This window comes from Tursiops truncatus, chromosome 15 (genome assembly GCF_011762595.2).
Source record: "Tursiops truncatus isolate mTurTru1 chromosome 15, mTurTru1.mat.Y, whole genome shotgun sequence".
NCBI lineage: Eukaryota > Metazoa > Chordata > Mammalia > Artiodactyla > Delphinidae > Tursiops > Tursiops truncatus.
The window spans coordinates 76,457,628-76,476,190 of record NC_047048.1 but is presented as its reverse complement, the minus strand read 5'-3'; the positions used below and the strand labels follow the sequence as shown (position 1 = coordinate 76,476,190).

The 18,563-nt window shown below is 45.6% G+C and overlaps 1 protein-coding gene across 3 annotated transcripts in view; it reads left to right on the top strand.

Annotated features, from left to right (window-relative positions):
• Positions 1-18,563, top strand: part of SALL4 (spalt like transcription factor 4) — a 59,361-nt gene that overhangs the window by 27,776 nt on the left and 13,022 nt on the right. The window contains exon 1 of one of the 3 annotated variants that reach the window (XM_033840106.2): positions 4,091-15,036. The exons of 1 other annotated variant lie outside the window; for it this stretch is intronic. In XM_033840106.2, the coding sequence (XP_033695997.1) occupies positions 14,907-15,036 (130 nt within the window). In that variant the 5' untranslated portion in view covers positions 4,091-14,906. Of the gene's footprint in view, positions 1-4,090; positions 15,037-18,563 lie in introns of those variants that run through there. One more of the 3 variants, XM_033840105.2, reaches the window with a different exon arrangement.

Genomic DNA, 18,563 nt, shown 5'->3' with positions numbered 1-18,563 from the left:
TTCACCTGGGATGCCACCGCTCTTTTCCTTCTTGGTGGACTTTCTGGGCTAAAGCCCCATTCTGGGTGCAATGCAACTCTTCGCCCATTCTGCACCTGCACGGAAAGAGCTGAAGAAGGTTGGGGGGAAACTCACAACCATGAGAACTGGCTTCTCCTACCTGCATGACCCGCAGCGGGGCCGGACCCTCCCCCGCACTTCCCGCTCCCATTCATTCTCCATCTCCCTGGAGGGCTGTTCTACCCCTCCTTTCTCTCCTCTGACACTCAGCCTCTCTCCCCTTCTGTACTCTTGTTGGTGGAGGACTTCCACACACCCCCAAGCTAAATCAGCCCACTTATCTTGGTGTGGGCCCAAATGTTCTCCCTCTCTGCTGTTATGGGTGGACTGTATGGGACCATATCATAGGCCAACACCACATCCCTCCCCACCTCCTTTAGATCACTGCTCGGTAATTGTTCCTTTTCTCTCCTGCATTATCAAGAACTCCTCTTCGCTTGAATCCTTGCTCCCGTCCTCCAACACCTGCAATAATACCTCCCTTAAACTCATATTCCCCCTGAAGCCCCCCTTCCTGCCCCACTCCACCCTTCCCTCCGCCTATTTACCATGAAACATCTTCAAAAGGGTTGGTTCCGGCTTCCCTGGTGGCGCAGTGGTTGAGAGTCCGCCTGCTGATGCAGGGGACACGGGTTCATGTCTAGGTCCGGGAAGATCCCACGTGCTGCGGAGCGGCTGGGCCCGTGAGCCACGGCCGCTGAGCCTGCGCGTCCGGAGCCTGTGCTCCGCAACAGGAGAGGCCACAGCAGTGAGAGGCCCGCGTACCACAATAAAAAAAAAAAAAAAAAAAGGATTGGTCCTACCCACTACCTCCTCCGATTCCTTTTCAACCCTTTCCCATCAGCTCTTGCCCCTACGGCCCCACTGGAGTCTCTCCTGATGACTAGCCATCTCTACGTTGCCCAGGCTAACCACCAGTCAAGTCCACCTGCCTTGAAACAGCAGCACTGTGTTCAGACCGTGGGTCACACCCTCCACCATGAAGACTTTCCTCTCTGGGCTTCCTGGATGGCTCTGTCTTGCTTCTGATTCGGAGATGACTGCCCTTCTCAGTCCCCTTTGTAGGTTCCTCCTCACCTCCCCGCCTTTAAACCCCAATGTTCCCCAGCCCTCATCTCTGCCCTTGTTTCTTCCTCATCTCCCCTCACTCCCTAGTTGATCCCAACCAGTCCCAAGGCTTCAAATCCCATCTTACCCATGCAGATGTCTCCAGGCTCCTGGGTCTCACCCCTGAACTCCAGACTGGTCTATCCAACTCCTGCTTTAACGTTTCCACTTGAATCTACAATTGGTGTCTCCAACATAACAAGTCCCGAGTGAGTAATGAAGCCTCCACAGCCATATTGACTTCCCCCAGCCTTCCCTATTTCTGGACGCGGCACTCGTTTTCTTCCAGGTGCTCAGGTTAAAAACCTAAGAATCATCCTTGACCTCTCTTTCTCCCACCCACATCCAGTCTGTCAGCAAGTCCTATCAGCCACACAATCACAATATATTCCCGTCCAAACATTTCTCCCACCTTGAGCCAACCCTTCATCTTTGCCCTCCTGGACTATTGCTAGAGTCTCCACTGCCCTTTCCCCTCGAGCTGCAGTCCATCACAGCATTCAGAGTTCTCCTTCTAAAACCTAAGGGAAGTCACATCATTCCCCTGCTCGAAACCTTCCAACGACTCTTCATCTCACTAGACAAAAAGCAATGTTCTTTTTAAAAAGGGAGGGCTATTTTACTGTGATTGTCTTAGCAGTCATATTAAGATGAAGCCTATCTAAAAATTTCGACTCTTACGTGTTTTTGGTGCAGGACAATTAAGACTTTCTTAAGCATTCTACTCGTTACCCTTTTTGAGTTATTCTTTACAACTTTGAAATGTCCTAGCAGTTATTTGGGTATCTATTTGGTAAGGTGCCACTGTGATATGACATTTAAAATAAATGGAAGGGGGGAAAAAAGAAAATAAAAAAATAAATGGTGGGAAGAAAAGAAGAGGTAATAGCAGCTTTTATGTGGGATAGATATATATAATATAGACAAACCTAGAAAAGTATACTCAACACGCTAATAATTAGGGAAATGCAAATCAAAACCACAATGGGAAACTACCTCACCCCCATTAAATGGTTAGTATCAAAACCCAGAAAATAACAAGTGCTAGTGAGGATGCAGAGAAATTGGAACCATTGTATACTGTCAGGGGAATATAAAATGGTGCATCTGTTGTTGAAAACAGTATGGCAGGACTTCCCTGGTGGCGCGGTGGTTAAGAATCCGCCTACCAATGCAGGGGACATGGGTTCGAGCCCTGGTCCAGGAAGATCCCACATGCCATAGAGCAACTAAGCCCGTGCGCCACAATTACTGAGCCTGTGCTCTAGAGCCCGTGAGCCACAACTCCTGAGCCCACGTGCCACAACTACTGAAGCCCGTGCACCTAGAGCCTGTGCTTAGCGACTAGAGAAGCCACCGCAACGAGAAGCCTGTGCACTGCAACAAGGAGTAGCCCCTGCTCGCGGCAACTAGAGAAAGCCCGCGTGCAGCAAACAACACCCAACACAGCCAAAAATAAACAAATTAATTTTAAAAAAAGGAAAATAGTATGGCAGTTTCTTAAACAATTAAAAATAGAATTATACACACTACTATATATAAAATAGATAATCAACAAGGACTTACTGTATAGCACAGGGAATTCTACTCGATACTCAGTAATAACCTATATGGGAAAAGGATCTGAAAAAGAATAAATATGTATAACTAAATCACTTTGCTGTACACCTGAAACAAAAACAACATTGTAACTCAACTATACTTCAATATAAAATAAAAATTTAAAAAAATAAAAAATAAAAATGGAATTATCATATGATCCAGCAATTCCACTTCTGGGTATATATATACCCCAAAGAATTAAAAGCCAGGTCTTGAAGAGATATTTCTATACTCATATTCATAGCAACGTTATTCACAATGGCTAAAAGGTGGAAGCAACCCCAGTGTCTACTGATGGATGAAGCTATAAGCCAAATGTGGTATATACATACAGAGGAATATTATTCCCTTAAAAATGAAAGAAATTCTGATACTTGCCACACCATGGATGAACCTGAGGATATTATGTTAATTGAAATAAGGCAGTCACAAAAAGACAAATACTGTATGATTCCTCTTTTTATTTATTTACTTATTTATTTTTGGCTGCATTGGGTCTTCGTTGCTGCGCGCAGGTTTTCTCTACTTGTGGCGATCAGGGGCTACTCTTCCTTGTGGTGCACGGGCTTCTCATTGCGGTGGCTTCTCTTGTGGAGCACGGGCTCTAGGCACTTGGGCTTCAGTAGTTGTGGCACACAGGCTCAGTAGTTGTGGCGCACGGGCTTAGTTGTTCCACAGCATGTGGGATCTTCACAGACCAGGAATCGAGCCTGTGTTCCCTTCATTGGCAAGCGGATTCTTAACCACTGCACCGCCAGGGAAGTCCTTGTATGATTCCTCTTGTATGAAGTACTCAGAGTAGTCAGATTCACAGACAGAAAGTAGAGTGGTGGTTGCCAGGGCCTGGGGTGAGAGAGAAGTGGGGAGCTACTGTTTAATGGGTACAGAGTTTCGGTTTTGCAAGATGAAAAGAGTGATGGAGATGGATGGTAGTGGTGTTTGCACAATAATGTGAATGCATTTAATACTGCTGACCTGTATAATTTTAAATTATTAAGATGCTAAATTTTATGTTATATGTATTTTACCACAATTTTTTTTTTTTTTTGCGGTACGCGGGCCTCTCACTGTTGTGGCCTCTCCCGTTGCGGAGCATAGGCTCCGGACGCGCAGGCTCAGCGGCCATGGCTCACGGACCCAGCCGCTCCGCGGCACGTGGGATCCTCCCAGACCGGGGCACGAACCCGTGTCCCCTGCATCGGCAGGTGGACTCCCAACCACTGCGCCACCAGAGAAGCCCCACAATTTTTTTTCAATTGAAAAAAAAAAAATTAGAGTCACGATCTCTAAGGCCATACATGTGCTTGCCCCCCATTACCTCTCACTCACTCCACTCCAGCCCCAGTGGCCTTTTTAAAGTTCTCCAAACATGTCAAACACATTCCTGCCTCAGGGCCTTTGTACTGTCTGTTACCTCTGCCTGGAATGCCCTTCCCACAGATATCAGCGTGTCTCTCATTTCCTTCATGTCTCCGCTCACATGTCTTCTTATCAGCGAGGTCTTTCCTCATTATTCCACAAAAAAAGCATCCTCTGACGTTCTCTGTTGCTTTCACTGTCTTCATAGCATTCACTTCTAGCTGACACATATTAAAGGTATTTGTTTACGAAATAGTGAGTGAGGTGACCAGGGCCCCTTCCGTCATGGAGTGACTAGTTTGCAAGGCGACTTATGCCTTTCACGATTTCATCCCATCCCAGCCCCACTCTAGGCAGAGTGCATGTACCCTAGACCACCATTTTTGCATGACCCAATAGTGTTGACATTAGCTTTTTTTGGCCTTTTTTTTTTTTTGGCCACACCTCTTGGCTTATGGGATGTTGGTTCCCCCACCAGTGACTGAACCCGGGCCCTCGGCAGTGGAAGCACAGAGTCGTAACCAGTAGACAGCCAGGGAATTCCCTTTTGCCCATTTTAGACTGTGACCACTTGAGTTTTTTCATCCTAAAATCCTCAGCACCCAGCCCAAGGCCTGGTACCTAGTGGACAAAATAATTCTTTGGTGAATGAATGAATGGCCAAGTAAATAAAATAACTCGGGACCCAAAACTATCATGTATGTTGCAGGTCTACTTAATATGATGAGATAAAAACCTTAGATAAATATTCCTGCTGTAGCCTGAAAAAATGTGTATGATGATGATACATGTCTCCCGAACACCAGTTTAAGCCAGAGGCTTTACGACAATCATTTCTAATTTTCGGGGCAATGCCACAAATAGAGATTAGTCTCCCCATTTACTGGGGGAGGAAACAAGATCTGGAGAGACTGAGACAGGCTGGAGGGAAATTACAAAGGCAGGACCCACACCCTGGCTTGTCCACGCTGCCCAATTTAAGAAATGAACTTTCAGGGAATTCCCCGGTGGTCCAGTGGTTAGGACTCTTTCACTGCTGGAGGCCTGGGTTCGATCCCTGGTCGGGGAACTAAGATCCTGCAAACTGCACAGCAGAGCTGGAAAAAAACAAAAACAAAACCACACAAACAAAAAAAAACCCCAACCCCCCAAAACACAACAAGAACAAACAAAACAACAACTTTCAGATCACCCTAAGGGTGGAAAATAGATGAAAACGTTCTTGTTCTTCCCTGGGCTTAACTCTCGTTCTGTTTCTCAGGAGTTTTATTCCTTCTCTTCTGGTGTCTGTATTTCTTCCCCTACACTTATCACCCCTTCCCCTCCCTCTCCCTCCTATTTTTCTTCTTCAGCCTTTGCTTATTTCTGCTCTTGTCTGCTCTCTTTGCTTTTCCCTCTTTCCCCCCATTTAGGTGCCTCATCTCAGTCTCTGTAACCAGACCAGAGCCAAGTCATTTGTTTATTTGGGAGTCGGAGCTGAGAAAAGAAGTCAAAATCTCTCCACACATTAAAACCAAGAAAGGGACATTTTATATTCCCTTTCATGGTCAAAAGATGGTCCTTTCTTTTTTCCCCTTCGCAAAATCCATTTAGGTGTTTATAGACCAGTTAACTTAACAATGACTGTCCTTTGCTTTTCTCTCTGTGACAATTAACATTCTTAATTGCCTCGCTCTCACTGGCTCACTTTTTGCGTGTTGGGCAGAGTTCTCTGAAAAGTTTATTTTCAATTATAATTTATATTGCAGTGACAGATAGATATTTATGACAGTAAACTTTCCTGTGTGCTGGGCTTTTAGCTCTTAAAGGTTTGTTATAATAAAGAACGCTCGTGGCAAATGGACAGAAGCACCTCCTCGGTGATATTTTTTTAAAGACAAGCTCAGAATAGGTATTTTTTGGAAGGGGGAGGCAGGATGTGTGTCTGGTAGGTAATCAAAAAAAGAAAGAAGAAAAAGCAAGAGAAAACTTTTAGTAAAGGTTGCAGGGGCCAGTGCAGAAATGTTTAAAGAATGAATCACAACTGCTACAAAAGGGAATGCAGTGGAAAGCGTTTTTAGCAGAAAAATTGTTCAATCAATTGAACCTTCAACTTGTTTTTGAAAATCTATACATTTCTCCGGTCCAGTTACGAAATATGTGAATGTCCCGATAAGCATGTTTATGGTTTCACCCTTTTAGCTTGATCACTCACGTTACCCAGGCTCATGTCTTGCACAAGAGCCCACAAAGGAATAAGAGAGTAGTTTCAAAAGCTCTTGAAGGGTTGTGAATTTGTGAAACACCAACATTCATTGCAGAAAGACTCAGAACACGAGGTCTTAAGAAAAGAAATCCCAAATTTGGACAGAGCTGTGTGAACAGAAAGTTCATGGATTTTATTCTCTACAATAAAGACAACTCAAATATATAACAGGGATTGGGTAACTAGATTAAAGGTTCGTCCATGAGCGAAAAAAATTACATGATAAAACACATTAACAAAGATTTGTTTTTAGTGAGGTAGAAAAGGCTGATGATATCCTGTTGAAGTGAAAGAAACAGAATGCCAAGATGTATTTTCAAATGGATCTCAACTCTGTAAAAGTTATGATATTCATGGAAGAAAGATCAGAAGAAAATTCACTCAAATGTTATCTTTCTCTCATCTGCAGAAGAAGCAGAAAAATTACTCAAATCATCCCAACGAGTGAATGTAAGATTGTATAATCTTTGAGAGAAAAGGCCAGTATGCAGGGCTTTGATTTAGTCGGGGGAGGTTAGGAAGGTTCCCCTGGAGAAGCCAAGGGGATTTTTTTTTAATTGAAGTATAGCTGATGTACAATATTATTATACAAGTTACAGGTGTACGATGTAGGGCTTCACAATTTTTAAATGTTCTACTCCATTTATAGTTATTATAGAATATTGACTGTATTCCCTGTGTTGTACAGTATGTCCTTGTAGCTTTGTAAAAAAAATTTTATTGGAGTATAGCTGATTTACAATCCTTGTAGCTTATTTTATACATAATAGTTTGTACCTCTTAAGGCCTACCCCTTTATTGCCCGTACCCGCTTCCCTTTCCCCACCGGTAACCGCTAGTTGGTTCTCCATAGAAAATAAGAGGACTTTTAAAATTTTTATTTATTTATTTTTGGCTGCGTTGAGTCTTTGTTGCTGCGCACATGCTTTCTCTAGTTTCTGCGAGTGGGGGCTACTCTTCCTTGCGGTGCGTGGGCTTCTCATTGCAGTGGCTCCTCCTGTTGTGGAGCACTGGCTCTAGGCGCACGGGCTCAGTAGTTGTGGCTCGCAGGCTCAGTAGTTGTGACGCACAGGCTTAGTTGCTCCGTGGCATGTGGGATCTTCCCAGACCAGGGATCGAACCCGTGTCCCCTGCACTGGCAGGCGGATTCTTTTTTTAAATTTATTTGTTTTATTTATTTATTTTTGGCTGCATTGGATCTTCATTGTGGTGAGTGGGCTTCTCATTGCGGTGGCTTCTCTTGTTGTGGAGCACAGGCTGTAGGCACGCGGGCTTCCGCAGTTGTGGCTCAGAGGCTCTATAGAGTTCAGGCTCAGTAGTTGTGGCATACGGGCTTAGTTGCTCCGGACATGTGGGATCTCCCCGGACCAGGGCTCGAACCCGTGTCCCCTGTACTGGCAGGCGGATTCTTAACCCCTGCGCCACCAGGGCAGCCCTGGCAGGCGGATTCTTAACAACTGTGCCACCAGGGGAGTCCAGATAAGAGGATTTGATTGTGATTTAGTACCTAGTTTTATTAGAAAGTGTTTTACTATTGGGAAAAAAAAAAGGATTAGGTAGTTGCTAATATGGCCTTGAAATCATGTTACCTATAGACCTGGTTTCTCAACTTCGGCACTACTGACATTTTGGGTCAGATAGTTCTTTGTTGTCTGGGGCTGCCCTGGGCTATTGTAGGGTATTAGCATGATCCTGGCCTCTACCTCGTATATAACTAGCACTCTTGTGTTGCCAAATGTCCCCAGTTGGGGGAGGAGGTAAAATTGCCCCCCACTGAGAACCACTGCCATGGACTCAGAGAGTCAACCTCTGCAGCATGTGAGTGCTCCAGACTGACCTAAAGACCCGCATGCATGGTCCACAGTGAGCCCAGCAAGGGACTGAGGGACCAAAAAACCCAGTCGTGTCAACTCTTTTATTCCTGGTCCATCTCCTCTTCAACTGAAGAAACTGCAGGAGAAATTCTCATTTCTGGAAATTCATTCCTGTTTTAATGAACTTGCTGGAATAGTTTTTTTTCTCTTTTTGAGTACACAGTTGTGGGCTTCAACTTATCAGGGGATATATTAACCGGCAAGACTAATTGGAGCTAGAAATTGTTCAGTACCAATTTGGGAGTGATAAAATGGCAACAAGCAGAGAGATATCAAAACGAGGAGGCGGGGGCTTCTCTGGTGGCGCCGTGGTTGAGAGTCCGCCCGCCGATGTAGGGGACGCGGGTTCGTGCCCCGGTCCGGGAAGATCCCACATGCCGCGGAGAGGCTGGGTCCGTGAGCCATGGCCGCTGAGCCTGCGCGTCTGGAGCCTGTCCTCTGCAACGGGAGAGGCCACAGCAGTGAGAGGCCCGCGTACCGCAAAAAAAAAAAAAGCACGAGGAGGCGGTATCATCAGTTAAGTGGTGATGATTGCAATTAGCCAGACTTTGCAATTATAAATCATCCCAGTAGAAGGGCTCTGGGCCAGGACACTCAGAAAAGTGGACGTTTGGCCCCATAAGAAAGCACTCCCAGTGAATTACAAGCATGATTTCTGAAGCAATTTTAGCTCAACTTCTAAATCTCTAGATTTGAGCAGCTGTTTCCAGACATATAAAGCCTTCTCTTCGAGGCAGGCAGATATCAAATCGATGAGTCCATAGCCTCCAGGAGGTCGGGCCATGTTGAGAAAAAAGCCACTCTTTATACTTCCCGAATCCAAACCGTGTATTTCCCAAATTAAAGCAGCAGCGGTTACCACATCGGTCCACTTGACCATTTCCTGGCATGAATACTTAGAGACCCAAAGGGGCCATACTTTTGCAGTGGCAGAACATGATTTATGGACACCAGCCTTGCCATTTCAGTTTTTTTCAAGCTTAAGATGCTAGGAATCCCACATAGGAGAAAAACCACACATGTAATTATGGCCCTTTCAAGTATAGGGACAACCAAATATCTAATTGCCTTTTTTTTTTTTTTTTTGGCCGCGTGGCTTGCGGGATCTTAGGCTCCCGACCAGGGATTGAACCTGGGCCCTGGTAGTGAAAGCTGCGAGTCCTAACCACTGGACCACCAGGGAACTCCCCCTAATTGCCTTCTTTTTTTTTTTTTTAACATTTTTATTGGAGTATAATTGCTTTACAATGGTGCGTTAGTTTCTGCTTTATAACAAAGTGAATCAGTTATACATATACATATATCCCCATATCTCTTCCCTCTTGCGTCTCCCTCCCTCCCACCCTCACTATCCTACCCCTCTAGGTGGTCACAAAGCACCGAGCTGATCTTCTTGTGCTATGCAACTGCTTCCCACTAGCTATCTATTTTACATTTGGTAGCGTATATATGTCCATGCCACTCTCCCACTTCGTCCCAGCTTCGTCCCTTCCCCCTCCCCATGTCCTCAAGTCCATTCTCTAGTAGGTCTGCGTCTTTATTCCCATCTTGCCCCAAGTTCTTCATGACCAGTTTTTTTTTTTAGATTCCATATATCTGTGGTAGCATACAGTATTTGTTTTTTTCTTTCTGACTTACTTCCCTCTGTATGACAGACCCTAGGTCCATCCGCCTCCCTACAAATAACTCAATTTCGTTTCTTTTTATGGCTGAGTAATATTCCGTTGTATATATGTGCCACATCTTCTTTATCCATTCATCTGCTGATGGACACTTAGGTTGCTTCCATGCCCTGGCTATTGTAAATAGAGCTGCAATGAACATTGTGGTACATGACTCTTTTTGAATTATGGTTTTCTCAGGGTATATGCCCAGTAGTGGGATTGCTGGGTCGTATGGTTGTTCTATTTTTAGTTTTTTAAGGAACCTCCATACTGTTCTCCCTAGTGGCTGTATCCATTTACATTCCCACCAACAGTGTAGGAGGGTTCCCTTTTCTCCACACCCTCTCCAGCATTTATTATTTGTAGACTTTTTGATGAAGGCTCTCCTGACCAAAAACAACTTCATTAGATACGCTGTACATATCATAACATTCACCCATTATCAGTGTACATTTCAGTGATTTTTAATAAATGTATATAGTTAGGCACCCATCAGTTTGTAATTGCCTTTTTCCCCAATTGTGGTAAAATACACATAACATAAAATTTTGCCATTTAACCATCTTTAAGTGAACTCTTCAGTGGTATGAAGAGCGTTCGCATGACTGTGCGACCTCCAGAGCTCCTTCCATTTTGCAAAACTGAAACTCCACCCACTGAACAGTAACTCCCCGTTTCCCCCTGCACCCAGCCCCTGGCAATCACCCCTCTAATTTCTACCTCCATGAATCTGGCTTCTCTGGGTGCCTCATAGAAGCGGAATCACACAGCATTTGTCTTTCTTGTGACTGGCTTATTTCCCTTAGCACGATGTCTTCCAGGTTCATCCAGGCTGTAGCAAGTCAGAGTTTCTTTCATTTAAAAAAAAAAAAATTTATTTATTTGGTTGCACCAGGTCTTAGCTGTGGCTCGCTGACTCCTTACCTGAGGCATGTGAATTCTTCGTTACAGCATGTCTGTGGGATCTAGTTCCCTGACCAGGGATCGAACCCGGGCCCCCTGCCTTGGGGGGGCGTGGAGTCTTAGCCACTGCATCACCAGGGAAGTCCCAGAATTTCTTTCATTTTTAAGGCTGAATAATATTCCATTGTATGTATACGCCACATTTTGTTTATCCATTCATTTGTTGATGGACTCTTGGGTTATGTCCACCTTTTAGCTCTTGTGAATAATGCTGCTATGAATTTGGGTGAACAAGTATCTCTTCATGTCCCTGCTTTCAGTTCTTTCAGATGTATATCCAGAAGTGGAAATGCTGGATCCTACCGTAATTCTGCGTTTAATTTTTTTTAAGGAACTGCCATACTGTTTTCCACAACGGTTGCACCATTTTACATTTCCACCAACGGTAGTTGCCTTTTAATACTCTAGTTTATTTTATTTTAAATATTTATTTATTTATTTGGTTGCACTGGATCTTAGTTGCGGCTCGTGGGCTCCTTAGTTGTGGCATGCAGGCATGTGAACTCTTAGTTGTGGCATGCATGTGGGATCTAGTTCCCTGACCAGGGATCGAACCCAGGCCCCCTGTATTGGGAGTGTGGAGTCTTATCCACTGAGCCACCAGGGAAGTCCCTTAATACTCTAGTTTATATTCAGGTCTCCAAAGTCATTCTCCAAATTCATTTATTGTGACTTCTGTGTTCTGTTACCGTGGCTAAGTGCTAAGGACATAGTGGTGAAGGTGTCTGCCCTTGTGGAACCTGCAGTGTGAAAAGTGATAAATACATAGACAATTCAATCTATAATTATAAACTTTGAACTATGCTATAAATGGAAAGAACCAGCTTCTAGAAATCGACACTAATAGGTGAGACCGTTCTAATTTGGATGAGAAAACGCCGGTTTTAGGAAGAAAAATTTGAACTGAGACTGGAGGCTTAGTGGAAGTGGGCAGGTGAAGAGGCGTAAAGAGTAGAAGGGAAGAAAGTTCCTTGCAGAACAGAGCAGAGGTGGGATTTTGTGGACAGAGTTGGAAGGTCTGAGTTCCACAGAGACCTATACCCTTAACTGGAAAGTTCCTGAATTCATACATTCAGCCTACGACTGTTAGTACCCACGAGGCGCTGATGGGAGCTTTGAGTTTGTTTTGCCATGGATGAAATGGGAATAAGAAAGGATTTTAATGAAGCTGAAATGGGATTATGTATCCCAGATACCCTTAGACACAGTAAAGCCTCAATGTTCATAGACTGCTTGAGGAAAGATATAACAGGAAGTCGATTTCCCGACAATTTCTGCCCCGGGCAAACAGTGAGAAGGACTGGATTATATATAAACCCAGTCACCTAACCAAAGGCATTACAAAGTTTAATACCATCCTTTACAATGATCTTTTTTTTTCCCCCTGACTCTGATCACACCCAGGTCTTTTGGTTTTAGGGAATATTAAATCATCCCAAAAATTACCGTGGATTAGGGACTGGCCTTCTGCCCTGCCGTGCGCCATTTACTCCCCCCCCCCCCCCACTTTGTTCTAGGGTCTTACTTCACCTCCGGCTTACTAGCTCCTGGCTCATCAGTTGGAAGTAGATTCAAAAAGTGTACTGTGCCTTTCTTTTCTTAATATAATATTCATGGAAGGTTTTCCTTTGGGGAAAACTTCTCTTTGACTTTCTCCGTACAAGTTATTTCCACAGACTGTGGATTTTTCAGGACAGGCTTAATTTAACATATGTTTTCTTTTACCACAATTTTTACTTGTTTAGCTATCTTGTCCATATTCAGCTACCACTGAACGACAATCATTGGGATGTGATGAAAGAATTTTGAAATCGGGCTTAGGGATTGAGCGCATCCACTTCCTAATTAAGTTATTTCATGTCCTTAAACCTCAGTTTCCTCATTTTCAAAATGGATAAAACAATGCCAACCTCTCTTGGAAGATAAAAGGAGAAAGTGTGCATTTAGTGCAGCCTGTGGTACATACCAGGAGCTCAATTAATTATTATTATTATCACTTGGAGACTCAAGTGGCATAATTTTAATACCTTGTTCTAAGCAGAAACGGCATCGTGTTTTCACTATCACCAACTAAAATAAGTATAAACAACTATATCTTCAATTAAGTTTTCCTTAAACCACTAACATTTCTTGAGCTGTAAACCTAGTGCACATGCATTTAGATTGGTAAATTACATCTACCACACTACCTTACACAGAAAAGGTGTTGGGAATATAAGCAGATTAGTCAGTGAGGCAGGTGTTAATTGGCTTTTTTACTCAGTATGAGAATTCTAAACAGCTTCCATGTATTATTAAACCAAATTCTTACTTTTCCAACTTGGGCTGTTGACTGTAATTCTCTCTTTTTTGGTTTAGGGGACTTAAAACAATGCCAAGCATTTTCAAACAAAGACTCAAAAATTGGAGGTTAACCTTCTTTCCTTCAGTAAGTTTTATTGATGGCTATGAATATCAAAAAGATGATGAAGCTGATTTATTTTCTGCCTTGGGTTGTCCAAACACCCAGGTGAACATCTTTATCAGTTTAGCATTCTATTTTGCTTGCATTCCCGATGAGCTTACCAGAAACTCTAACAAGCTGGGAAGCTGATGAATAACTAATCAAGAAAATGCAATGCACAAATGTGGAGGAACGGTCTATAATTGCACAGTTCCTTACAATGAAGTAAATGCTAAATACACACGCATGCCCAGAGGCACCAGGGAAACACCAATCAAAGACTTAGAAGGCTGAAGATTTCATCATTTATTCAACATTTATTGAGCATTTACACCATGCAAGGCAGTTAATGGAATAAAATACATAGAGATTTACTGTAGAGGTGTGTATACATATAATATTATACACACATACACACTTTTAGAAAATTCCAGGCATCTCCATGTCAGGATGATGCAATCACTTTGAACTACACATCTTTTCCACAGTAAAGTCCGTATTGCAAAAAATTCCGATAATGATTAGTTTGGCAACACCCAGTTACTATGACAACGCCCATTGCTGATCCATGGGAGATGTAAGAGGATTGTCTCAGTAATAAAATGATGTTATCAGACATTTATGGCTTGTGGGGAAAAAGTGCAGTCGCTCCTTGTTTTGATATTATCTCTGACTATACTTGCTTTTAATCTACCTTTTCTATATTTAGTATCCAGTCATTTTAAATTAAAAAAAAAAAACAAAACCCAAACCAAAAATCAAGGTCTGCACTGTGACAGTAAACCAAACCTTTTGAGTATGAATCCTGGAGGTTACTATTTAGCATTTAAAGGAAATAAATCATGGTGAGGGGGTAATCTGAAATTTGAAGGCCACCTGAAGAGTTGAAATGGGGTGGGAAGGTTGAATATACCACCATTTACCGTTCTTCAGATACCTCCAGACTCAATTTAAACATTTCAGTGAAAAAGGAGATGGGAGGGGACACGGGTCAAATCTCAGTTTTTTGTTTTGTTTTGTTTTTGTTTTTTTGTTTTTTGGTAGATGTAAACACTGAGCCAAAATATTTCACTGAAAAGACCTTCCTCCCCGGCTTGCGAGGATATCAACCTTACAAAAGTAATTTTTGGAGCACACTACCAAATACGCTCGTTCCAAAACTGTTACGGAAGCTCCAAGTTTTTAGTAAATACACGATCATTTTTCTTTTTCTCTCCGAGGATTCAGATAGCTGAAGCGAGGATGGGTCCCCCTCGGATTTCGTCCACGATCCAGCCAATCTGAGCCCGGATGCTAATTAGTTGCTCTCCCCCGATGAACACGCCTTTGTCGCTTGTAGGGCCGGACTACAAAGCCCAGAATGCCTCGCCCCTCCCTGATCAATGAGGTCTTATTTAAATGATCTCTGAGGTCTTGGACCCAGGCCAATCAGCTGTCAGGGCTCATGATAAATCGCAATGCATTATTGATAATAATAATTACTGGGACATGCGCGTTCCGGCCGAAGGGGGGTAAATTTCCCAACTCCAGGAATTTGTGGCGGAGTGGGCAAATAACCGCGGATCTCCAGGCGCCCCGATGCTCGCACCATGTCGAGGCGCAAGCAGGCGAAACCCCAACACATCAACTCGGAGGAGGACCAGGGCGAGCAGCAGCCGCAGCAGCCGGCCCCGGAGTTTGCAGATGCGGCCGCAGCGGCGCCGGCGGCGGGGGAGCCGGGTGAGTGGGGCTGGGGGCGCACGCCCCGGGCGGGCAGTTTCCGGGACGTTCGCGGGACCCTCGAAGGCGCGGACTTTGGGGAGCCAACGGCTTCCACCGCAGACTGTGGAACCGAGATCTGGGGGCTCAGTTCCAGAGGAGAGCGGCAGCCTCATTCCCCACCCCCACCCTCGTTAATTTTACACTTCTCCCCTTTTATCGCTTCTCCCCTCTTGTGTAAGTTTCACCCCCAGGTCTCGCTCTTATTGTAAAATTGACCCCCAGCCTCTCCTGTGTCCCTCGTTCCTGAAATGTTCCCTTCTCCTTGTCCTCTGCCCCTCTCGTAATTGGTTCCACTCCCCTCACTAGTAGCCTCCCCCCCACTTGTAACTTAGGCTCCCCTCCTCCCTCCCTGGCGCTGCTTTTTAAAAGAAAGACCCCGGGGGTCCCCACTCTTTCCCTCACCCGTTAGGGTCTTTGTAGGAGGCTGGGGAAGGGGCGCACCCTAGGAAGACCTCCCGGGGGAGGACGATCTGTTGCACGCACCCCTCCCGGGCCAAGAGGGGGGAGGGGGCGCGACCTCTCCCCACCCCCAGGAGCTGGGGTGCGGGCCACCAGCGCTGCGGAGGGGATTGGAGGGCCCGAAGAGGTGGAGGAGAAGAGCACAGTATTTTCCCTTTTTAAAAAAATTTCTTTTTTGGTTCTCCTCTTTTCTCCCGGGGCTACGCCGCCTGCCGATCTTCGCCCTAACCTTTCGGGGCCTGACCTCCAGCCATCTTTGATTTCCGACTTCCTAAAAATAAACCGCGGCCGGCGGGAGGGGTGTGGGCCCCCAGGGGCGGGGGTCGTGGGCGCACAGCAGCCCCGCTGGGGTGCACCAGCCTGGCGTTTTGCGTGCCTTTTCTAGGGCGCCCGGCTTTCCAAACGCGCGCCCCGGGGGCCAGAGGGGAGAGGTCGGGCCAGGACTGGGCGGTCGTGGCCAGGGCGAGCTCCGGGGGCTGACCCGGCCCACGCTTCCGCGCTGCGCGTCTTGAGGGTCTGGAGGAGTTCTGGACCCCCAGCCCGGTCGGGAGCGGCCAAGCAAACTCCTCTCTTCCTAATCATGTAACCCAGGGGGCTTTAGGAGCCAGTCGATTTCCCACTATCTCCCCTCCGTCCTGGCCCGCCAAATTGTCGCCTGATAAGTTTTTCGCGTACGCGTGGGGGGGAGGGGGCGTTTTTAACGTCCTCTTGGGCCTTGTTGGTGGCTTCTGTCCTCTCGCCGCCTGCTTTCTAGTTTCCCAGCCCGTGATGGGGGTGTGCGCGGCAACCCCACTCCGAGCTACAACTCCGATGGGAAAACGGTTGCTACGTTTTGGTTACCGTACCTTTTATTTCGGGGAGGGAATGTGGTAAATTTCCTAAATTTATAATATAATGTAAATCCCTATTTCCCCTCAAATAACATTTTTCCAGGGCAAATTAAAGAGATCTGCTTGACCGAGGGGGCGGCTGTGCGTTTTCGGGCGTCCGATGGTCAGGGCAGCGTGCACCCAAGGTCGGAGGAGGGTGGACTCTCTTTGTGCCTTGGGAGGGGGAGTGCGGGGGAGAATGGAGAGGCTTCGTTGCCTGGCCCACCTGGAACAAAAGGGTTAACCCTCTGCCCGCCCGCTTCCTCCCGAGAGGAGGGGCGAGCTCCTGGCTCTGACCCCTCCCCTGGTCCTGCTCTGACCTCCCCTTCCCCCTACCCGCTTCATTTTGGGTGGGCGCGCTGAAGTGGGGCTTTTGGTGGTGTTTGGCACCTTAGGGGGAGCTTCTTAAATTAACGCTAGCTGGAGTTTGCAATCAGTTAACCCGAGCTGGTTAGGATCGCGGGCCTTGGCTGTGCGCTCCCTCCACGATTTGGGAGGGGGAGTTGCTATTGATCGCTTGGGTTGGAGTGGACGGCCGAGCTGCGCGCAGGCGCCCCCTGGAGACCCAGCCGGGAACCTCGCCCTTTGCTGAGAGGCGGGTCCCTTCGCAGGTACCGGCTCACACCTGATGGGTGGGACAGGCTGGGGCTGGGGGATGGAGAGCGCTGGGCTGGGCTAGGCTAGGGACTCCAGTCGGTTGCTTGAGCTATCCCTGGCTGTGCCGGGTTTTCTTTGCCAAGTCTTTGGAATTCTTGGAAAGAATTCTTCGATCCTCGAATGTGTTTGCAGAGTCCCCCAGTTGCCATGATGGGACAGAAGGTAGTTTTCCCAAGTAGTACATTTTAACTGACGCATTTTGTATTTGAGCGGCCTGTATGTATCATTTTAAAAATCCAGTTTAGACTGGTCTTATTTTGCAAAGCCAATTTGAGACCCACTTATAAAGAATGTACTTTTTGAGGGAGGAAAATGAAGTACGGCAAAAAATTAGATCAGAAAATCTGCAGGTGGTCAGGGGACTCAGGCTACATACAGGAAAATTAGCATTTTCTCAAAAGAGTTTCAAATGCCCTTTGTGCTAAACTGGATTACAGCCATCAACGATTAAGATTCCCAAATTTCAAATAACTGCCTAGCCCCAGTTTCTAAACTGAAATGACCTACATTGGCGGTAAGGATTCTGAGAATAGGGCACTTGGGAGCTTATATTTTAATAGAGGGAGAGGGAAATCTTGTTGATCGAAGCGTTAGTTAATGTTGCAGGCTGACTTTCTGTGTTTCCATCTGAGTTTCTGAAAGGGGCTACAACTTGCCCACACCGCTTTTGTTCCGTCAAAAAGAAATTGCACAAGTCAATGCTAGTTGGTCCTTCAAGCCCCTGCAGCCTTCCTCACGGTGGGGAGTTGGGGAGCCATCTTGGGAGGGAGGGATAGAGTTAATGCTTCCTCTTTTTAAATGAAGTTAGGTTTTGGTAAGATTTTACAGTGAGGTGTGCATTCCAATCTGGTTGTATGACTTTCAGCTGTGTAACCTTGCTTTCTGAGCTTTTGGGTTCTTCCTGTGTACCATGGAGATGAAGCATGCTGTTTATTTAGATAGTTTCCACTATACAAGACCCACTGTGTGCTGGAAACGTGATCAGTAATTAATTTTGTTCAAAATAACAATGTTTTATTTTTTATTGTGCCAAGACGGCACTGAACTGCCAAGTTGAGATAATTCTGCAGTTTTATCTGTAGCCTACTGTGTGCCAGACACCAGGCTGGGGACCTCAACGACATTATCTGTAATCCTCGTTTTTACTCATTTCAGAGTAAACTTTAACTCCTGGTTGCAATGGCTTGCCCAGGGTTGCCTTGTCCTGTTTGATTTGAGCCTTGCTCTGAATCCAAGAAGCTGTGTTTATCGTGGTTTTAGAAGAGTTGGTTATGGGATGGGATTTTCTATCAGATGAGGGAGCTATGGTGAGTGTTCAGCTGGTTGAGTGTTATCTCTCCTCCTCCCTTTTAATTTTTGAGATGTGCCTCTGCAGGCTTTAGAATAAGAGGTCCTGGGAAGCAAGTCGAAAATAAAGCAGAGTTTGCATTTGGTGCTCTGGGCTTTACTGCCCTGGAAAAAATGATGGGAAGAGTTCAAGATATTCCCTTTTTCATCATC